This window comes from Danio rerio, chromosome 3, assembly GCF_049306965.1.
Source record: "Danio rerio strain Tuebingen ecotype United States chromosome 3, GRCz12tu, whole genome shotgun sequence".
NCBI lineage: Eukaryota > Metazoa > Chordata > Actinopteri > Cypriniformes > Danionidae > Danio > Danio rerio.
Window position 1 is genome coordinate 55019112 of NC_133178.1, and position 24752 is coordinate 55043863.

General features: G+C 34.2%; 1 protein-coding gene across 5 annotated transcripts in view; it reads left to right on the forward strand.

The window, feature by feature from the left end:
- Positions 1-14103, forward strand: part of adgre5a (adhesion G protein-coupled receptor E5a) — a 56255-nt gene extending 42152 nt beyond the window's left edge. For all 5 annotated transcript variants that reach the window (XM_073945033.1, XM_073945032.1, XM_073945031.1 and 2 more), the window contains 6 exons: positions 1513-1730; positions 1808-1874; positions 3256-3347; positions 3459-3627; positions 5811-5906; positions 12149-14103. In XM_073945033.1, coding sequence (XP_073801134.1) covers positions 1513-1730; positions 1808-1874; positions 3256-3347; positions 3459-3627; positions 5811-5906; positions 12149-12190 — 684 coding nt within the window. In that variant the 3' untranslated portion in view covers positions 12191-14103. The remainder of the gene's footprint in view (positions 1-1512; positions 1731-1807; positions 1875-3255; positions 3348-3458; positions 3628-5810; positions 5907-12148) is intronic.
- The last annotated feature ends 10649 nt before the right edge of the window (positions 14104-24752 follow it).

Below are 24752 nucleotides of genomic sequence, written 5' to 3' on the forward strand. Positions count from 1 at the left end.
CCATCTGGATAACTAAAAAAAAAAAACATTTCAGCAAACTGTGTTTGGAACATACTAATTCGAATTACTATTCCAAATACTATTTAGGATAGATAATATGCAATCAGACAATAATATCTAGATTCAAGCTTGAACATGCAAGCTAAGAGGTGCAATCTCACAGGCCCGTAGCCAGGGGGGGTTCGGGTGGTTCGAAAGACTCATCCCTCACTGACAAAGGTCCAGAATTTGTCCCATACATGACCTCATTTGTCCTATTTGACTACTACACCATCCTTAATAGTAAAAATAACCCATCAAAAAACACTTTTACACGAATCCTCTTCGTGACTTCAGCTAATCAGTTTTGGTCAATGCAAACAATTATTTTTCATGAGTCTAACAATGAACCTTTTTCTCCAAAAATTACATATAAAAAGGTGTGAAGCAACAAAAACAAACAATATTGAAATTGATTTGAATATTATTTTGACTATTGTTGTTTTCCATGATTTTTTTTTCTTTACAAGAGAGGCTAAACAAATGTAAAACTCGTATTATTATTATTATTATTATTATTATTATTATTATTATTATTATTATTATTATTATTATTATTATTATTATTAATAATAATGATAATAATAATGATAATAATAATGATAATAATAATAATAATAATAATAATAATATATTTTTATTATTATTAAAATGGCCAAATTCTGACTCTTGACACTTGAATGTGCTGGCCAGTTTGTTATTTGCCTAATAAATGTAAATAGATTACAGTTTTAATTTAAAACTTTAACAGATTCCTATTTTTTAGATTAATATATATTGTAATTTTAATTTAAAAAATATAAATATAAAAATAAAATAAATATAAAAATAATAAATATAAAAATATATTTATTTATACTTCTTTATTCTTCATCTTTAGGAAATATTTAGGTACATTAAAAAGTGTGGTTATGACGACCATCCGACAAGCTAATCCAGCTAAAAATAGTGCTTAAAATGTCACTAACATGCAATATTTTAATCTCATAATTAAATAGAAAATGAGGTGAATAACTGCAAAAAGGTCCTCATTTTAAGAAATAAGAACTACTGTCTTAAACACAATGCGCTGAATGAAGCTAGTGACCTCACTGTGAGGTGTAGGCTTAGAGACGGGGTTTTGTGCATACATTAAAAGCATTGTATCTAGTCTCAGTTTGCAACTGCGCCCAGTCTGCAGCTGGACCCTTCACAAATTGGGATGCAGCTATGGTGTCACAAATCATAGTATATTTCAGTGAGTTTCCAAAGTTACATGGGTTGCCTACTTTTCCATGCTACTTATCCGTGCTCACTCTAACAGCCGATAATATCCACAATACGCTGCCCATTGGACGTGATGTTTATTTGATACTAAAAACCTGATGACTTGTTGCTCCTGAGTCACCTTGAAGATTCGTTCAAAAAGAACAAATCACTCAAGAATGACTCTTCACCAGTCTGAAGTTTAGTAAACCTCTTTTTGTGGTGCAGGTGGGCTGTTCAGTGGTTGCAGGTGTTCTGCATTACTTCTTCCTGGCTTCTTTCTGCTGGATGTGTCTGGAAGGAGTGCAGCTCTTCCGCATGGTGGTGCTGGTTTTCAACACCACACTGAGACACGTCTACATGTTTGCTGCCGGTTATGGAGTTCCTGCTCTTATCGTTGCCATTTCGGCCTCAGTGAATGCAAGCGGATATGGCACCCCGAACTAGTGAGTTTTAGACAGATGTCCTGTATTCACAATTTTCAAGCTGTTTGTGATGTAATTCGGTTTTTGTTTTTCTTTAGCTGTTGGCTCAACATTGACGATGGCTTCATCTGGAGCTTTTATGGGCCAGTTTGTATTATAATTGTTGTAAGTACCTCTTAGTTGCCATAAAAAGATTAGAAAATAGCATCTGGAATTTCAGGCACCAACAGAAGGCCAAATTTATTGTTTTAAGTATTTGTACTTTTATTTTAGTGATCACTTTATTTGTTTTCTAGCATTTTATTTATTAATTTAGGGCAAAGATGCCCAAAACAGGGGCCTGCTGGCCCAAATTGGCCAATGGTAACCTTTGATCTCATCCCATTTGATTTATCCCATCTGAGAATGGTTTAGAGCAAGGGTGCCCAAACTTTTTCTTATGAAGGGCCAAAAACCAAACATGATCGAGGGCTGTGGGCGGAGGGTAAATATTGCAAACTGTATTACAAAGTTGCCATGGGTAATTTTTCTAATTTAATAATAATAACATTAAATAATATTTAAAAATAAATAGAAAGCATAACTTTAATCATATTAGGTTAACTACTACATTATAATTTTTTATATTTTATAATTAACTTCTTACAATGAAAAAAACAATGCCATTTATAACTCAACTGAATCTGATCCATTCACAATATTAGATTGAAACATTTAATTCAAGATTGCTTTTTTGTAGCTGAACAATAAAACTAATTAGAAAAGATATGCATCTGTGTTTTAGAGACTTAATGAAAAGAATTTTCAAGAAATGTAATGTACCCTTTTATTTGTTTGTTTTATTTTTAAGCTCAAAAAAAGCTATCTGAAATTAAATGTTTCAATTTAAATGGTGTAAATTAGTCAGATTTAGTTTAAAATGCACATACAATGGATAGAGGACAATCCAGAGACTTTGGTGAGTGAATCAAGGCAAAGGCAGATTCTGCTTGACTAGCGTTGAACTCCACTGTGTTATAAATATGATTGTTTTTCATTAATATTGGAATAAGTTTTCATTTAAAAAGTTATACTGCATAAGTTAATAAGATTATGTTAATATGGTAATGTTTTTTATTTAGTTTTCAATGTTATGAAAAAGTCTGAATTAGGAAGGGCGACGTAGTGGTGCAGTGGGCAGTGCTGTTGCCTCACAGCAAGAAGGTCGCTGGTTTGAATCTCAGAGGGTCCGTTGGCGTTTCTGTGTGTTTCTGTGTGTGTTTCCTCCGGGTGCTCCGGTTTTCCCCACAGTCCAAAGACATGTGCTATAGGTGAATTAAACAAACTAAATCCACTTGATTAATAAAGGAAATAAGGCAAAAAGAAAATAAATGAATGGATTAGGAAATGACCCATGGCAACTTTAATGCAAAACAGTTTGTTATATTTATCTTAATTCTATTTGAATTCTATTCGAAGTTTATAGCATAACACAAAAAATTTGAAAACAGCACTTACAAACTGAAAGAAGAAATGAAATGAACTATTTAAACCTTTCTGGTTTCAGGTTAACGTGTTCTTCTTCCTCATAACAATATGGAAGCTGGCGGAGAAATTTTCTTCCCTCAACCCAGACTTAGACAATCTACGCAAAATTAAGTAAGAAATCCTATACTGATTCACTCTATGGCATGCTTTTTTTAAATAACATCTAAGCACATCTGCAGTTTTCGCTGGGAATCCTATTAAGGTCTCTGTCTCCTCCTGCAGGGCGTTTACAGTCACTGCCATCGCTCAGCTCTGTGTTCTAGGCATCATGTGGGTCTTCGGCTGCTTTCAGTTTGACAGCACCTCTCTGGCAATGTCCTACATCTTCACTATTCTGGGCAGCCTGCAGGGGGTGCTCATGTTTATCATGCACTGCTGGCTCTCCAAACAAGTGAGTCCTCAGACGAAATTTTAATGTAGAATGACAAATCAACATTTAAAGACTGGGGCTGGTAGTACCGTGTTCTAAATTGCTTTGGCTCATTTCTCAAACGAGACTCTTTTTAATAGCCTTTTAAAACAATAGGTTTTTTTGCAACAATATGCAAAATGCAATCAACCAGTCCACTAATCAAAACTGTGTGTGTGTGTGTGTGTGTGTGTGTGCGTGCGTGCGTGTGTGCATGCATGCGTGTGTGTGTGTGTCTGCAGTTAGATATTATTGGAGCTAGTTTTTATTTATTTATTTATTTATTTATACCATTTTGGGGTGTTTTTCTGTTCAGTATGTGATTGACTGTAATGTATACATGATTTAAAATCACTACATAGTACGTAATACCATTTACAAATTAATACCATTTATTGAAATTCAAAAATAAAATTACTTTATGTGCTAACTTCTCACTGTAAACCTTTGCCTATTTTAAGCTGTGGCATTTTTGGGAGCAAAGTGAGCAGTCGTTGTCATAAGCTTTTTATGGGTGCTGGAAATCCTAAAATGCTTTCTTTTTGATCTAGTGTTTTCAGTGTTTGAAAAGTGCTTTGACTTTGGAGAAAGTGCTTGAATACTGCTTAAAAACACTGTCAAACTATATATATATATATATATATATATATATATATATATAGAGAGAGAGAGAGAGAGAGAGAGAGAGAAAGAGAGAGAGAGAGAGAGAGAGAGAGAGAGAGAGAGAGAGAGAGAATTATTAGCCCTCCTGAATTATTAGGCCCCCTGTTTATTCTTTCCCCAATTTCTGTTTAACGGACAGAAGACTTTTTCAATATATTTCTAAACATAATAGTTTTAATAACTCATTTCTAGTAACTGATTTATTTTCTCTTTGCCATGATGACAGTAAATAATATTTGATGTTTCTCAAGACATTTCTATACAGCTTAAAATGACATTTAAAGGCTTAATTAGGTTAACTAGGCAGGTTAGGGTAATTAGACAAGTTATTGTATAACAATGGTTTGTTCTGTAGACTATCGAAAAAAATAGCTTAAAGGAGCTAATAATTTTGTCCTTAAAATTGTGTTGAATGTGTTAAAATTGTGTTAAATGACTGTACTTTCTATGGCTGTGTGTCATGATGGGAAATCATTGAAATACTCTCATAAAAATGTGGCTCACACCATGACATAAATATTTCTGACACAATAACTAACTTTAAAAAAAGGAATTAAATGTTTAGGGTGTTATATACTGCATTAAGCAGGCATGAAACTTGAACATGAAACTAAACTTGTTTGTTCAGATAAAATTAAGCCCCCCTTTTTTCAGTTATTTTATTTATTTATTTTTTATTTTTTTGCAAAGTTATTGAGAAAAACTGTAGTAAATACTAAGTAGCAATTTTAAAATAACGTTTATTGATAATTAAATAATTAGTACTATAACAGTTGAATTCATGTTGGCTATAAAGTCCCCATTGATGATTTATGCTATCTCTAGATTTTTAATTTTTTTTTTTTTTTTTTTGGATATTTTTACTGTCAAGTTTTATCCAAAGTATTACTACACAACTAATGATAATAATAACAACAACACAACACAATAAAAAATCAATTAATAAAGTAACAAAAATTACCTAAAACTCTAAGATGTTGTCCAACACAAACATTGTTTTATGTTATTAATTAATCTACTAATTTAATAATGTGGTTTCTTAGGACAATATTTGGCAGAGAAACCATTTGAAAATCTATAAATCACCTTTAAAGCTGTCTGAATTAAGTGTTTAGTTTTGATATATTTACAGTGGAACATTTGACAAAAAATCTTCATGAACATGAACTTCACTTAATTGTGTTATTTAATTGTGTTATTGCCAGAAAAAAAAAAATAATAATCATTTCGACATATCATGAGTTTTTGTTTATTGCCAAAAATTCATCTGTACAACATAAGATTTTTGGTTTTGTGGGCCAGGATCACATATATTATATCAAATTATATCAAAAGTAGCATATACATGACTCAAAAAAGTTTAATTAAAATCTCTCATGAGCACATTAGTTTTGATGATTAATTGAGGATCGTCAAAATACACTGGCATATAAAGTCAGGCAGATTGAGCCTGCAGCGATGTGTTGTCGTCTCTGATGAATGTGTTGGCAATTTCTTTACAGGTGAGAGACGAATATGCCAAATTCCTGTCATGTATTTGTGCACCACAGAAGAGGAAATATTCAGAGTTCAGCTCCAATCAGACAAGCAAATCACAGGTAAACTCATTCTCAGAAAACCTTTAAACTCACGCTGTTTATATGATGCACATTTTCTATAATCTCACATTTTGGTGTTGGTCATGACACATTTGGGACCCTATCATACACTTGGTGTAATGCGGTGCCAGACATGACGCAAGTGTCTTTTGCTAGTTTCAGCATGGCACAGAAATCATATTCACATTCTGTGCCACGTTGTATAAATAGCAAATGCATTTTCGCCTATTTATGGGCGTGCTGGAGCAGTGTTAATATGCATTATTGATGCATTTTTCCTTTAAGCAACTGAAATAGATGCAGTTTTGTTTTTTTCTTGCTTTTTCTTGCGGTTCCAAAATGCACATTGCTTGTCACACACACAGGGATGTGCAGCAGCAACAGAATATCTTTAAATATAAAAATGTAAAGGATTTATATGTAAAAATATGATCTACAGTACAAAAATATAAAAAACCTTACCTCCTCCTATGCCTTCTTCACATAAGGATTCTTCAGTGGAATTCATCTTGTCTGGCACACTTTAACCTCATGCATGAGCAGATCATGAAGCATTCAGTTTTTTGCATGCAAATAGTATCTGTCATGTAAATAGTAAATGCCCCATAGCATTATCACAACTTGTTCTTAAAGGGAATGAGAGATGAAACTCAAATTATTTTTATACACACACCCGTAACCCATTAATTAATTCATCCATGCGAATGTTTTATCCATAGAAAAGCACAAAATAGCACAGGTGAATTCAGACAAGTCCAAACTGCACCTGAGCAGTGCGCTTTAGACCTTGTGCTAAGATCATTAAATCTTGTTAGCTAAGGCGAAGTTTTATGCTGTAAAAACTTTTCAGTAAAAGTTTTCTGTAAAAAGTCTTCAGAGGCTATATCGATGTCCAGGCACGTGCACACATAGGGCTCAACCTATGCAGTGCACATGCCCTTTTTAGTTTTGGATAGAAAGTGTCCTTCTGAAATTAACAAAAGTGCCCCCGTGACAACCCCCGCTCTTCAGTACGTGCGCAACAACTCTGCCCACCCTTCAAAAATTTCATCCTGCACATGCCCCTTGAACAGTCTCTGCACGGGCCTGTCGATGTCCTTTATTCCCTCACTGTCAGAGGCATTTTCTCTAAAATGACCATCCAAAAAATAGAGTCATTAGTCAACATTTCAAAATAGAGTCATTTGTCAACAAGCCAACTCAAAAACAAAGAAAACAGAACATTCTTGTTATTAAATTAAACATAATCCCATTATTGACACACAGTAGAGGCTAAATGATTAGCCCGATGATTAAATTGTTATTATTTTTCAAATATTTTACAAGTGATGTTTAACAGGACCTTTTTCGCAATATTTCCTATGGACCCCAGACAAGTTTGTTATGATGTGTTTACGGTCACCAGCATCTTAAATCCTTGAAAGTTTTTAATATTGAGATTTTTTTTAAACGCATGCACATTTAGGCTGCATTTGCACTGCAGATCTTGATGGTCAATTCTGATTTTGTGACTGTATCAGATTCATTTGCTGACCAGCTTACATCATCTTTTAAAAGTGACTCGTATCTGATTGTCTACATTTACACAGCACACGGCAAAGACGCAAGGACCAGGAAAAAAAGAGTGGGCTATTAGCTGACTAACATCTAATAATAAAAGAGCGCCCTCTGTTCCTGTATTTAATGTGTTTGCAGCACAGGAATTAATTTTTTCAAATTCTTTTTGACAAGTTCTTTTACTATAGTTTATGACAGAAAAGTTCTCATTTTACCATCTACTTTTAATCTAGGCCGTCATGTCCATGGCGAGATTTATGCATGTGATGTATGCAACAGTTTTATATTAGTTTGTATTAGTTACGTGCTGGATATTGAGCTCTCTTTCTTTCTCTCTCTTTCTCTCTCTCTCTCTCTCTCTCTCTCTCTCTCGTTAATATGCTTAAGAACTTGTGCGATGTGTCAATATTTAAGCTTTTTCATAAAAGCATATATGAGATTTAAAGTTTGCAACTCTGTTGAAGTCTATTCTGAAATGAAAGCGTGAACCAGTGACCTTCTTGCTGTGAGGCGATTGTGCTAACCACTGTGCCACCGTGCTGCCCCTAGATCTGATTCATATTATATAAGTATCAACATGCTGTATGAATAAGGCCTGAATCTTATTTGATTAAATTGGAAGTCATGTAATTTTTTTCCTGCTTACACGGACATGGGCCTTATCTGATCTGTGCCACATGGAAGAAAAAATTGGAATTGAGTCACTTGAGAACCATCCAGTGTAAATGCAGCCCTGTATGTATTTATGAAAAGTGAAAGTACCCACCCCCATTATGTCAGTAGCGGACTTTGTTGAAACTATTGTTGAGACCCATACAAGCAGTCAGGCAGCGTAATACAAAGAGTGGACCAAAGCGCATCAAATGATTGGTAATTTAAAGGGGAAAAAAAATAGAATAAACATTTATATTTTTATATTAGACACACAACTGGTGCTTGTATTTGCAGCAGCTCCACATCCACAACTTCATGCATTGGGTTAAATTAGGCTATTCAGTCTCCCAGTTCAGTCCATTACTTCCACTCTATCTGTTGAGCTGAGGAAATGTAACCAACCCTGTGACGTCAGACTCAGCGATATTCCAAGATGACAGTGCCCTATATAGATCAAAACTCTATAGTAAAACATGTCATTTTCCGCTAAATGGTTTTATTAATCTATTCTATTAAAGAGGAAATTATTTTACAAAATAATGCAAACTTGACTGAGTGCTTCATTTCCCCTTTAAGTTACTTGTACTCACTTAAGCTGAATTCTAGTGTTTTGCACAATAACTGATGATTATGAGTGTAGTTATGGTTATAAATGATGGCTGATGCTTGCTTCGCAATAACATGCCACTGGAGAGTAAGCTGGAGAAAGCACCCTGTGATATGTAAATGGCCCCTCAATTTTGCTTAATTTTAATGCTGCCGTTCTCACTTATTTGTTTATTTGAGATGGATGGTATTCGCTGTGAGAGTGAGCAATGGGGGTGGGCCCTTAGGGAGTCTGCAGGTTCTTTTGCTGTCTTTTTAAACTTGTCACTGCCTAATTCAAAGTTGGTCTGCCCTCAGGGATCCTTTCTGGCCTGGGGCCCTAAGCATTTGCCTGCCTTGCCTATTGACAAGTGGCACCTCTGGCCGCGCTTGCGCACTGTTGACTTAGTAGATCTGTATGTCTCTTGCTTCTAGGTGCTAGGTGCTTCTAGGTAACTTTGTTTTAAAAGTATTAAAATCTAAAGCAAGAAGGTCACTGGTTTAAGCCCTGGGTTGCTGTCTGGAGTTTGCATGTTCTCCCCGTGTTCATTTGGGTTTCCTCCGGGTGCTCCGGTTTCCCCCACAGTCCAAAGACATGTGGTACAGGTGAATTGGATGAGCTAAATTGTCCATAGTGTATAGTGTATGTGTATGACTGAGAAAGTGTGGGCGTTTCCCAGTGATGGGTTGTGACTGGGAGGGCATCCGTTTTATAAAACATGTGATGGATAAGCTGGCGGTTCATTCTGCTGTGGAGACCTCAGATTAATAAAGCGACTAAGCCGATAAGAAAATAAATGAATAAATGAATAAAAACTAAAGAGTTTTCAGAGAAAATATTGATGCAGTATTTTTAGTTATTCGAGATTAGTATGTTTTCAGATGACATCATTGGTGACGTGCAAAATTCAGATGAAGGGCAGGAAGTGGTTCTTCTACCGCTATCAGAACATAAAAATGTCCTGTATGTTGTTTTTTTAATTGTTTAAAATGGCCAAAATTTGAAATGCCGAACAGCTTTCAATAGACTTCCTTATTACTTTTGCTTATAAAGGGGGAAAGTTCAGGAAACTGGCTGAAAAATAGTAGAAAAGGCGGTGTATAATAAACATTTATTCAATACATTCTTGTGTACAAGCTTTTTTAAATGCAAAAACTTGTTTGATAGCACCAATAAAAATTATATACAGGTCTAGCTTTGTGTATTATATAATAATGTGTAATAAACTATGGTAATTTGTAATAAACATGTTTTTGAAGCACATAGTAAAAGTGTATAATGTGTATAACTCTTTGTTAATGAATGCTACCCAATACTGTAGCATAGTAAGCTGATGAACTGTAAGAAATACTTTTATGTTAGTGTAAACCAGGGCTATTCAATAAGTTTGTCATGGGGGCCGGTTCATGAAAAGCATACCAAACGAAGGGCCGAAGAGATATGACTTGCTATATGAGTGATGACAAAACTGCATATAAGAGCCCATATGCTGTATTTTTGCTCCTTAAGACACCCACATTGTTTTTTTTCTACATTAAAATGTTAATATATTGCATTTTGAAACTACATAAAATCACTGCATTGTACAATTTATTTATTTTTTTTACAAATATTCAAATGTATTTCAGAGCACAATAAAGACTGTATAAAATATAAATAAATTGATAAAGTAGGCTTGTTCTACATTCAGACACATTCATATGCTATGTTATGAACTGCATAACAATTAATAGATGCAACAATGATAGATTTTAGTTGTACGATTATATAGTCTGAAAAATAATCATGATTTCACGGTTATCTCCTCTTATGTAAATTCAAGCTTTATATTAGGTAAGTTGTTTAGAATAACTGTTGTTGCCTTTTGCATCCATACATACAGTACATAATGATTTTTATAATAATTCGTCTAACGTATCTTTTGTTTACATAGCACTGAAAGGCCCGTACAACTCTCACTGTGAGATGTTTTCTACTGCATGCGCCCGGAAAGCCGCAAGCGCGTCGCTACACTTGTGCACGCATATTGTCCTATATTCTGAAATCAGAAATAACAAACTTGCAAGCGGAAAAGACGTGATATGGGAACAGCCGCTGCTGTAGTTAATCCGTGTGTGCATATTAGCCTCAGTGTGCTTGGTGAACTTTAAAGTAGGGCACAGTTGGCAACTTGGCGTAACTTTGTTAAACTGCAGCAGTTTTGTTTCGTTCCGTGCGGCTTAGAGAAGCCTTTACGATTTATTAACTGTGACATATTGAAGCGTAGTTAATAGTGAAATCGGCTAATTGTTGCATCCCTATTAAAGATATCAGTGCACCGTACAAAAGTCCTTTTCTACAAACACATCCAAATGTTTTTCGGCTGCCCATGCCACTTGCTTATAGTGACTCACGCTCTGTGCTGCCTTCAACTGCAGCTCGTGCTATATTGAACGGACGCGATGCACTTCATAACTATAGCGGCCGTTTTTCGACTGAACTAAATTTATTTTCGATGTGTTGGTCAAATTGTTTGGAGGGCCGGAACAAACTGCCTCATGGGGCGGGTTCGGCCTAAGGGCGGCCAATTGAATAGCCCTGGTCTAAACTGTGGTGCATAGGGATTATAGCGTAGAAAACTGAAGCCTATTGAATAATTTGTGTATTGCTAGTTTGTGAGTTGTGTCGTACCACAGCAACAATATAATTACTACAACAGTTTATTTCAACTAATTATCAATAGTATGCTTCCAAACACTATAGTATTTACGGTAGTATTTTTTATGTAACATAATTGTACCGTTTGTACCGCATCGATGACAGTTATTATGTTAGTTATTATGTTAGTTCAGTAGAAAACTCAGCCTTTTTTATGATATAAGTATCATGCTGATGCTATGTTGGATATCTGGTTATTTTCTATTTATATCTCCTTTGAAATATGGTATAAATCACAAAAATATGCTCTATGTCTCCCATTTAGTTATTTTTACTTCTGCCCTCCATCTGTCTTTCGCACAACATCAGAACCACGTGATTGAAACCAACCTATTGCACTTAAAAATAAACAAATATCACCAACTACATGTGATGTCTGAATAATTATTCATTTCAATGTACACTGCTGAAATCAATGCAGGTTTTACATACACCACATCAATGCTAAAATGCAGACATTTGAGGTCATTGAATTTGTATATTTGCTCTGATGTGATCATCTGTCAGGGAAGAGTTGAAGTTTCACACTAATAACATAGACGTCAAAAACCCCATAATAGCTGTTCGCTCAGATAGAAACCATTCACGTTGCTGTCTGAATGTTTAAAAAGGGAGGTGATGCCCCTTAGAGAATTGTCGTCCTACGGAGATATGTGTTTTCCTGTAATAACTGGATGTGACTGTGAATATAAATAAGCTGAAGCGAGATTGATCGTCTGACTGACAGAAAAACTGTGTTTTTTTACAGGCCTCAAAGAGTGTTCAACACACTGGAGAATCCCAGATTTGACAGACAATATCAACATTCTGTTACTGCTATCGTCTGCCTGCTTTCTGTGGGTATAAGAAAATGTTTTTTGTCTTTTATTTCAGAGGAGTTTTCTTTACTTGAGGGTCAACTTAAGGAAAAGAAAGAAATGACAGTTAAGAAATCTTTTTTATGGACATAGTAGTGTCGCTTTAATTATTTCTTTGTGCTTTTTAAAATCTCCTTTATAATACATTTATAAATACGACACATATTGTTTCAAAGCTTATAGTTCTTAAGACTTTTTCTTTTTATTAATAATTAAATTATTTGAATCAATGTGGGACCATGTCCGAGCACTCACTCTAGCTCACCCCAAGCTCTGTGTTGGTTTGAATTTTTACTATTGTGAAAATAATTGATTTAAAACTATTTTAATTTGAATGTATTTAACATTTTATTTATTGATGTTGCAAAATCTGAATCTGAAAAGTTTTCACACAATCTTTAAAAATCATCTTAAAGGTGCAGTAGGTGATCTGCCTGAATGCTAACATGTTAGCATAATATCTTTTAAGCACAATCCCTCCCCTGCTTCCCAAAGCCACGCCTCCTGATATCATGAATGGGCACAGCTGAAAGATGACAGAGACCCACTAGACTAGACCATGTCATTTGCCAGTTAGAAAACTTTAAAGTACTTCATAATACCACAATTCCCAACAAAAAAAAAAAAAAAAAACACATATATATCTAGCACGTTTCTAGTTGTGTAGTTAGCAAGCAAAACTTGTCGTGATGTGTAGTGTTTTATAAAGCAATGACTGTATGCTTAGAAGTTGGCCGGAGGCGTGCAGGAATATACGTACTAAGCCATAGCGACATGCTGTTTCAGACCGAATATTCAAAGTAGCATGGTAAACAATATAGGGAGTGTGTCACAGGCTGTCATTGTTCAAAAATGACCCAATGTGAATATAGACCATTTTGAGGAACGTAAACAATAACAATGGTCCTAATGTATTTCCTGTTTTACATTATTATTTTCCATAGCTTGGGAAGGTCCACATAATGATAAATAATGTTATGATAGCTGTTTTAATGTTAAGTCATGATTGAATTGCCTCTTGTTGTTCTGAAATAGTTTGACATCAAGCTGGAAAGGTTCATGGGTCAGTGACTTTGCCTCATTGAAATGGTCTATAAAAACAACTTCAACTCAGTAAAGCAGGCTAGGCAGAAAAATGATATTTACTTCTGTTTAGTTGTTAAACTAAGTGAAACCTACATTATCGATGCTGTAAAAGGTCTCTTATGAAACTGAAAGTAGTCACATCAATCTTTCAATGGAAGATTTCAGTGGCTGAACGACACAAAAAAAATGTTTCCAAAGACAATCACCTACTGCACCTTTAATATTCTGATTTGCTGCTCAAGAAACATTGCATATTATTATATCAGTACTGAAAATGTTAACTAATAATAATTAATAAAAAAAATAATATATAGGTTTCTTCATGAATTTCTGGATAAACACCAGGTTCAATAGTGTGTTTTTTTCTAATGGCAGCAGTTAAATCCATCCTTGCTGAATAAATACAATATTTTTTTCTCAATTTTTCATTTAATTTATTTTTTCACTCTTTATCATTTTTATTGTTTATATTATTTATGTGGTGACCAAGCAAGCATAAAATTGTATTTCTTCTCATACCTGAGCAGATTAATTTATGAATGAATGTAAAATTGCTTTTGTTCATCACAAGGCATTATTCTGCATAAAAAGGCTCATGTTTGCCGTGAAGATTTAATGTTGAGTGTAAGATTTTGCACCTTTACCCTTATTTTTCTGCACTTTGCTTTATCTGCCTGCCACTATTTAATGCTGATTATATTTTATATTTTGTTAATTGTTGTTGTTGTTTTCATTATTAAAAGGTTATTCGTAAAATCCCCTCCTGTCTCAGATATCTGCTTTTTTAAATGTGATGCTAATTAGCACTGGATCCTGTTTTGATATGCTTCATTTGTGAGTTTGTGCATGCAGGTATATTTTGGTTTCAGCTAAATTAACCGAAACAAGAAATCGAAGATTGGAAAATGAGTTAGGACATGGGCTGCATAATATGGCTTTTGAGCTGTAGGCTACAAAAAGTAATTATGTTAGCTCAAGTATATGAACTTTTCTAGACTCACAAACATGTAGTGATGTAGCTAAATGAAGTATGAAATGAAGTAGCTAATAAATAAATAAATACAGTGGAGATCAAAATTAGAAAACAATTTAAAGACACTAGATTTTTTTCTGAAATAATGATCAAAATCTTCGTTGTTCTAAAGTTTAGATGTGTGGAAAAAAAAACTATTTTATTAGTTAATTTACTAAACGCATTGGTTGAGCATTGGTTTGTCTTATGACTTTCTCATCATCCACATGGTGGATCCTGGTCCAGGATTACGATGGCATAATCCTGGACCAAGCCGTATCCTGTGGTGGACATGGAGAAGTGGAGAGAATGAGACTGATTCCTGAAAGACCCAGTGACAGACAAGTCTTCGCATTGACCTTTTGGGCAGCCTGAACACCCGCCGTTGACCTGCAGCTTCTTAACGATGGACGTCCAGGCGTCTCCAGCCTCTGACACCTAGACTGCAGCTCTGCACAGAAGTTTGGCCAGAGGAGAAATGGTCATGCATAGTTGAGCCTGGTTTCTCTTGAGGTTTTCTTCCTTCACTTTCGTCAGTTGGTGAAGTTTGTACCTCACCACTGTCACCACTGGCTTGTTTGATTTGGGATTTGTGGAGCTGCTCATCAATAGATTCGCTTTTCAGTGTTGGACTTTCAGCTGTGAAAATTAAACCACACTGAACTGAACTAAACTGAACTTCAACCCTGAAAACTGGACTGACACAGTTTTGATTTACTATAATCTTCTATGTTAAGCTGCTTTGACACAATCTACATTGTAAAAGTGCTATAGAAATAAAGATGAAATGAATTTAACTGAATTATGGTTGTGCTTTTGTCTGTAACATAGCTATGATGTGGAGATGTTAGTTGAAAACACTGGTGTATAATACTACAAATTAATGAAATACAGTAGTTTACTGTAAAATGTTTCTTTATGGGTCTACCATATTTTTATTAATAATGTTATAAAATTGTTTGATTGTAAAATGGGGACAGCAGCAGTCAGGGACAACACACCAAGAGAACCAGGGATGTCTGCTTCCACTAGGATTTAGCTAAAAAGCTAATCTAGCTAATATTGACAAATGGAGGGTGTTAGTATGCATTACTGTTTACTCTATGAATATTAATATAGCTCTTTACACCGCAGTGCAAAAAGCATACAATGCTGAATACACCTTGCCAAAAATGGAACCTCTGTGCTACTATTTACACTGAAATGCAAATAACATTAATGGATTTTATACCAATAATATTTTGAAGGTAAAAAATTTAGGTCTAATCCCTTTCTTACCCTTAGCCCTTCCCCTTAACTTGTCCCAATTATCTTCATCTTGAAGGCGTAGAGATAAGGGGAAGGGCTAGATAGCCCTTGAAACAAAGATTTTTCAGGACCACACTTAAAACCGAGGGGTATGAAAATTTCCAGAATACACCAGCTACAACAGCAACATGGCTGCACATGGAAGTAAGGAAATGCACATATTAGTTTTTTTTTTTTTTTCATTTTTACACATTTTTACGACAAACAAGCACATGTTTTAATACGCTCATAATGGTGTTGGTGTTTTATCGTCATGGTTAAAAACAAAAACCATAACAAAACCCCAAAATTTTGCTATCTATAATCCACAATAACTTTTCACAGTATGTCTGATAATATTTTTTCTTCTGGAGAAAGTATTATTTGTTTTATTTTTTGCTAGAATAAAAGTAGTTTTTAATTTAAAAAAAAAAAAAAAACATTTTAAGGTCAAAATTATAAGCCACTTTATGCTTTTATTTCAATAGTCTACAGAACAAACTACAGTTATACAATAACTTGCTTAATTACCCAAACCTGCCTAGTTAACCTAATTAACCTAGTTGAGGCTTTAAATGTCACTTTAAGCTGTATAGAAGTGTCTTGAAAAAGATCTAGTCAAATATTATTTACTGTCATCATGGCAAAGATAAAATAAATCAGTTATTGGGATAAGTTATTTAAACTATTATAGGGAATTAAGGGAAAACACGGGTGAAGAAATAATTCAGAGGGTTTAATAATTCTGACTTCAATTGTACATTTTTGTGCAATGTAAAAAAATGGCTGTAAAATTGAGAGAATTACTGGCAATTTACAGCATTACCGGCTCTGAAAGAACTGTGCTGCACTGTACATTAACAGTTACGATTGAGCCTGTACTTTTATAGCACAAACGCGATTAATAATTTATAGTGTGCTTGTAAATTTCACAGTTTTATAACTGGCAAAATTTACAAGCGCACTGTGACAATTACAACTACTGTTGTTCTACAACACTATAACTGTTCATTTACAGTGCCCTTGTAAGTATTACAGTATTACTGGCAAATTTTACCGCAATTTTTACAGTGTGCTTTTTTTATGAATAGAGTATTTCAAAATATTAAAATCAATATCTTTAATATCACGTTGATCAACTTAATGTGTCCTTTATGAATGAATGTATCAGTTTCTTTTGTTCTATAAAAATGATAACATTGAAAATACTACATTCGAAATATTGGAACGGTTAGGACAAGGAGTCAAATAAGTAGCTTCTCTGTATTAATACAAGTTAAATTTGCAAATTGTCGAATGTTTGAAATCTTTGCGCCCCGGTCACATTGACTTTTTATCTGTAGCTCAAAGAACTCATGTAATTTCTCCGAAACGTATCCGGTCGTTCAAGAATAGGTTCTCCTCTGCTGTGTCTGGAATGAAACATGACATGGATTCAGATGGGCTTCAGAGGCCATTAACACTTCAGCAGCCAAGCATCATAAAGCAGAACGTGACACTATTATGATTCACAAAGAGACACTGAGTTCAGCTAAATAAATAAGTCAAGTCAATTGGGCACTGTGGATGTGTAATGACTCTGCTAACAAAAGAGAAAACAGAGGAACAGAGACAGATGAACAGGTGAAGTCGTATGCTAATTATATTTGTTCTTCCATTCTGAACTTAATAATTGCCTTAAGGACTTTATGTCCATATCAGAGCAGAAGAGCTCACTCAGACAAAAGATCCCTGGTCAAAGAGCCCTGATCCTGTTCATTCTGTTTCCTACTAATAGTTTATATGTAGAAATGAGCACAAAAGCTTGATTAACACTATTTAAGTTGACTAAAGAGAAAAATAGTAACATGAAAATGTCAAAATGTTTTGTATAATCAGTGTAATTGTTTTTGTAGATTTTTCCATTTACATTTCCTATTATATTAATTAATTTATTTTATGATGGTCATTTATTTAAGTTTTATTCATTGTTTATATATATATATATATATATATATATATATATATATATATATATATATATATATATATATATATATATATATATATAAACACCCCCCCCCCCAATTTTTCCCCAATTTCTGTTTAACAGAGACCAGATTTTTCCTACACGTTTCCAAACATAATAGTTTAATAACTCATTTCTAATAACTGCTGTATTTTATCTTTGCCTTGATGACAGTAAATAATATTTTACTTGATATTTTTTCAAGACACTTCTATACAGCTTAAAGTGACATTTAAAGGCGTAACTAGGTTAATTAGGTTAACTAGGCAGGTTAGGATAGTTTGGCAAGTTATTTTACAATGATGGTTTGTTCTGTAGACTAATGAAAAAAATATTTGGCCCTAAAATGGTTTTCAAAAAATTTAAAACTGCTTTTATTCTAGATTAATTAAGGCAAATAGCACTTTTTTCAGAAGAAAAAATATTGTCGGACATACTGGGAAGATTTTCTTGTTCTGTTGAACAACATTTGTGAAATATTTCAAAAAGAATATATATATATATATATATATATATATATATATATATATATATATATATATATATATATATATATATATATATATATATATGTATATATATATATATGTATAGTAGGGGTGTAACAGATCCCGGTTGAACCATGACTCGTATGGATCACAACCCACTGTTCAAAACACACATGACCCATGGATTGGCTAATACAAATCACCTCTCACGTCATTCAAATCACATGTATGAAAGCATTTAGGCTGACCTGTAAAATATAATTATGAGGGAAGAAGTTGTGTTAGGTAATTGGGGATAGGTTGAGTTTCTTAGGTTATTAAAGGTGTTTTCTGCCACTGCTTGTTTAGCCTGCCTTAATGCATTCAGTGTAAGCTGCAGGGTTAATCATTAAAAGATTGGGATCTCAACACCCACACAACATAAATTTTAAATGATGGTAATGGTTTTTTAATCCTTCTAATCGCTGCACTCATATCTGTGTTTGAAAAATGCAAAAATCAAGAAAGAGATGTTTATGGTAAAGATTAAAATCACCATCAGATGCATTTAACTTAATACTCAAATTTAATTTGTAGGCAGCAATTACATAATTTAACCAATAGGTGGTGAAAACCAGCCATGAAATGTATGCCACTGATTAAATCTTTAAAAATAACACATCTAGCAATAAACATGAAGTTTTAAGAGTGAAAAACTCAAAATGTTTTTGAAAATGAGACTAAAAATAAACATGGTTTCTATAGATTATAATGTTGGATTTATACAGTAGTAGTAGCAGTAATTTTTTTACAGTACTGAATATTTTACAATTTATATTTATTCTGCTGATTATTACACCACTTATATATATATATATATATATATATATATATATATATATATATATATATATATATATATATATATATATATATATATATATATATATATATATATATGTTTTTTTAATAAATATTTATTTTTATTTATATATTTGAAGTCAGAATTATTAACCACCCTTTGAATTTTTTTTTTCTTTTTTTAATATTTCCCAAATCATGTGTAACAGGGCAAGGTTACACTCACAGGTTGTCTGATAATATTTTTTTTCTTCTGAATAAAAGCAGTTTTAGAACAAAATTATTGACCTCCTTAAGCAACTTTTTTCGATAGTCTACAGAACAAACCATCATCATACAATAACTTGCCTAATTACCCTAACTGCCTAGTTAACCTGGTTAACCCAGTGAAGCCTTTAAATGTCACTTTAAGCTGTATAGAAGTGTTTTTTAAAATATCAAGTACATTTTTATGATAAAGATCACGCTGTCATCATGGCAAAGATAAAATAAATCAGTTCTTAGAAATTTGTTTTTATGTTTAGAAATGTGTTGAAAAAAATCTTCTCTCCGTTCATAAAGTTGGGGGAAAAAATAAGCAAGGGGAAAAAATAAATGGGATATAATAATTAAGAGGGGACTAATAATTCCGACTTCAACTGTATATATTTACTTAATTATTATTATTATTATTATTTATGTTTGTATTATTGTTATTGTTGTTGTTCTTGTTCTTGTTCTTGTGAGAAATACCACAAAACCTGTTCATGTTGCCACTAATTTATTTTCAAGAGACAGATGGCAAAGAAACTTATCTTTTAAATTTCTCCTTGTGTTGAGCATTTTATTATGCATATTTTAATTGTTTTTCTCCCTGCAGATGTAATCCAGTAAGAACAGAAGTGCAGCACAGTCTTTATTAAAAAGCACAAACATATCTATTTTTTAAAAACAATTAATAATAATTTACCTGTACTTTTTAATAGCCACTGGTTGTGGAGTTTCTTTACTGTAGTCATTATTATCATTATATGTGTGCATTTATTGAGAAAAGAAACAACATGCCATTTATCTTCAAGGGCAATACAGACATAATCAAATAACATTGAGCTGAGGGAAATCACTGTCATTATGCTTCTGCTTTGGTAATTCGTACCTACAGGTGCTTGGTGCAGTGGGCGAAGACCTTTAACATCTTGTTCTTTCAGGAACTAAATTAGACTGTGACTGACTGTGCGTATTAATATACATTTTCTTTGCTCAAAAATAAATAATGTGCTCTTGGCTTGGCATAAACTTTTTTACTCATCGGCCAGCAGATCACTATATCCTTTTCCAAATCTAAACCACTTAACATTTTGACTTGGCACAGTTTTGTTGTTAGCAATATGTGTTGTATCCTTAAAGTTTAGGGATAACTGAAGTCTTGCACCAAAATGTAGATTAATCCTTACAGAGTTCCAGTAAATGACTCTCTCAGTGGGTCTGAAATTACATCCTGTTTAAGTAGGTACTTTAGATTAGATTTTGTTCTACTACTGTGCAGAACTAACTATAATTGGGGAGGAGAGTTAATTGAGGTAAAAAAAAATACTTTGAGATTTGAATATTTCGTCAGTTGTGTAAGGCGATGAGCTTCATACAAGATCTGGCAAGCTGACAAAAATGGACTTACAGTGACTTTTCGTAACTAGGTTGGGCCATAAAAATAACGGGACCTTCCCAGGAGAAAAAACAAAATTGGAGGGTGGCAAAAGATGGATGTAAAATACAATGGACTGCGGAAAAATGGGATTTTTGGTAGGTATGCTCCTGTAGCCTTGAAAAACAATAAAGTGTCAATTGGATTCAATAATATTTTTGTTACTATAGTGCTTTTATAATGTAGATTGTTCTAAAGCACCTTAACATTATAGTTATCAGCATGTTTAACATGAAAAATCCAATTATCCAGAGGCTTGAAATGTGGCCTTCAAATGTGTCACGACACACAGAGGACTGGACACGAGAGGTGAATTACAAAACAAGGATTTTAATAAACAAAGGCAATAAAAGAAGCTTACCTGAGTTTGTAGAGAGTTCGTTGCAGACACATGACACACATTAAGGGAATCCAGGAAGACGAGGAACACAGTAAACACTAGGGCGTAAGAACAAGAGAAATGCAGGAGGGAATCAAGGAGACACTGGAGTAGGAGAAACTCTGGAGTGGAATTGGGTATACTTGGATATATTGTGTTACTTAACAAAGATTTACCTAAGTAGTCCTGAGTCAATGTGGTGATATCACTTATAGATGAATGACGATTCTTGAAGCAGTGCCGCCTGAAGGATTGGAGATCACAGTTGTTCAGCTTAGGCTTGCTCCCTTGTCCTTTATAAACTGAAATTCCTTCAGATTCCTTAAATCTTTTAATAATGTTTTGCACTGTAAAAGATAAGTCATTTATCATACACCCGGCGCAGTGTGGCGCAAGGCGTGGCACAATAGTCTTTTGGTAGTTTCAGCTTGGCGCAAGAGTCGTTTTGAGGCGTTGCACTACACTGTTTAAATAGCAAATGTATTAGCGCTCATTTGTGCGCCAATAGGCGTTCTGGTCTAAAAAGGAAGGCGTTCTGAGGCGGACCGCTGGCGGGTTGCTATTTTGAGAAACTATAATAGATTTTTCATTAGACCAAAACTAACCCGGTCTAAACTCCAGCGCAGAGTTGCGCCTCGCTTACGCACTGCTAAATACGCACAAGAGAGCAATAGGCAAATATCTTTACATATGAAAAAATTTAAACATTAAGGATATATATAGGATATAATAGTAATAGGTATAGGATATAAATATAAAGCATTAAAATATTACAAAACATATTATTTTCTAGCCTACATAAATATGAAAAATCACTGCTTTTATGTCTTCTTCATCTCGGGAGGCTTTTTCAGTTCATTCATAACAATTTGCTTTTGTATAATGTTATTATTATTAGCAGTATTATTTATTATATCCATATTAATATTTGTTTTATTAAAAACAAGCTTAGATTTGCCCACCAGTCAGGTTTTAGACCATATGGGGCACAGCATGTGTTTTAGGATATAACTCGTGTTTTTAAGCACACTTCGTTATTATTATTCCTTTATTTGTTTGCTGGAAATAAGAACTGAATTTAGAAATAGTTTTGAAACAAATATTTGCGCTTAACAAACAAAATTATTTTTTTATAGACTAATTGATGTCTGTGCGTAAAGGTTTCCCTATCCAAGAGCGAATGTGAAAGTAGTTCCATTATCTCTCATTCTCACGCAGTAGATGCTCTGTTTAACAGTTTTCTGTTAAAAAAAACTGTCAACTGTTAACTGTTTGCTTGTGAAATGCTCATTTTTTTCCACTTACTTTGCATCCTGTAAATAGCGAATGCGCTCTTGGCGCGATGCAGCTGGCTCTTAAAGGGAATGGGAGATGAGACTCTAATTGGTTTATTCTCAAAACACACCTATATCATTAAGAAAATAAACTCAACCCTTTTGGACCATGCGCCACGACGCAAGGCAGATTTTCCCGTCCTTAAATTAGCAAAAACGCGTCCTGACACACCCTGAAAGCGTTTGCGCCCTGCGTTATGCACTCTGCGCATGGACCGTCAAAATAGAGCCCTAAATATCCAAGTGTCTTCCTATCTTTCTTTGAGAAACATTTGTTTTTTAACATTTCAATCATTTTCTCATACATTTGTTGGCAAACTGGTGATCATGAGCCCATATTTGCCCCTAAAAGACTAGACCTTTCTTGAATGCTGCTATTCTATGAAATCATAATTAAAATCACCTATTGACACCTGTTTCAAATTACATTATGATTCAATCAATTTAGCAGATTACTAGCCTTAAACCGTTCCTGTCCCAACATTTTTTTTCGGAAGTAGCAGGTCTGTATGACAGGAAAGGTTGTATATTTACAAATGAAATTAAGTTGACGTCATATCACATCAGTTCATGTTGTCTGCAATGAAATAAAATTTAAAGTAAATTTAGAAATCACTACCTTTTATTTGCATTCTCCATACTGTTTGAACTTTTTCTGATTTGGGGTTGTAACAATTTATATATTTTTCGAACAATTGTTTTGAAAAACTATATATTATACATTTATACTGCTATTGAATGCTTAATTCTGATTCTTAATGAATATTCTAAAGTGTGCAATTACAATTTTTACATGAATGCACCGATAAAGTAGTTCCAGTAGGACCACATTACAGTCTCATATCACTGAAGGATTTCAAGGTAAGGCAAGTCAAGTCATTGGATGATTTCAATTATTTCATAGCCTAGAAAAGTCAAAAAGTCAATTATTCCATACATACTGTATCAGATGTCATTTTCAACTGTTGAACTCAAAAAGTGGGGTGGCATTTAAGGAGGATAAGGCATAATTAACTGTGAATTCTCAAAAAGATGAATTTGTGTGAATCTCTCTGAGAAAAAATCATTGGTCAGTATTCACATCCTATCTGAGACTTGGCTCTTTATATGTGTGCTTTGTGCCCAGAGACAGAATTGAGTATTCTCTCCCTTCGCACATGGGAATGGATTAAAATCACACTCCAAATCCTGTCACTTGGGCCCTATTTACCCCTAAAGAGTGCAAATTAGCACCTCAATGGTATATATTAGCATTTAAAGTGCACACATTTACATTACATTTTGATTTATTCATTTAGCAGATGCTTTCATTCAAAGCGACTAAGCATTTTAAGTGATCAAAAAAGCAACAATATGCAGATGCTGTGACAAATCTCGGTTTGTTTTGTGCTGGACAACGGACATATGAAGTTCTGTTGTTGGAGGATCAAGTGTCGACAAATGTGTCTTTATTCATTTCTTAAAAATAGCCACAGGCTTTAGATGAACTTTGGTAAATTATTCCACCAGCAGGGAACATTAAAAGTGAAAGTCCTTGAAAGTTATTTTATTCCTATGGCGATATTCAATAGCAGAACGGTCCAGCTGGATACATAAGCCTGGATTAGTGAGTTTGGGTAAAGGTTTGCAGAGCCAATAGTTGATTTGTAGGAGAATGACAGTGTCTTGAATTTGATGCAAGCAGCATTTGGCAGCCAGTGTAGATTAATGAGTAAAGGAGTGACATTAACTCTTTTCAGCTTGTTAAAGACCAGTTTGGCTGGTCCATTCTGGATCTGGATTGATGGCGTTGGTTGGAGACCAAGAAGGCATTGTAGTAGTCCAGTCTGGACAGAACAAGAGCCTGGACAAGCAGTTGAGCTGCTTGTTTAGATAGGATGAGCCTGATCTTCCTCTTGTTCTGTAGATTGATTATGCATGATTGGGCAGTTCTAGAAATCTGGTTTGAACTGTGAAGTTCAGCTGGTCATCAAGAACCACTCCTAGGTTCCTGACAGTCCTGGAATCAGATATTTCACAGCTGTATGGTGAAGTTATGGTTAATCATTGGGCTGGGCAGGATTACCTGCAGTTCAGATTTTGAGATATTGAGTTGACGGTGGTGGTCCTTCATCCAGCCAGGGATATCTGTCAGACATGTTGATATCCAGGCAGCAATTATCAGACCATCTGGCTGGAATGAGAAGTAGAGTTGGGTCTCTTCAGCATAGCAATAGTAGGAAAAGTCATGTTTCTGAATGAGAGAAACAAGTGATGGCTAGTAACTGAAGAAGAGTGACTGCCCTAGAACAGAGCCCTGAGGCGTCCCAGTTGCTAGGTACGGCTCTGACATTTCTTTTCTCTGAGACAACCTTAAAAGTATACCTGAAAGGTAATAGCT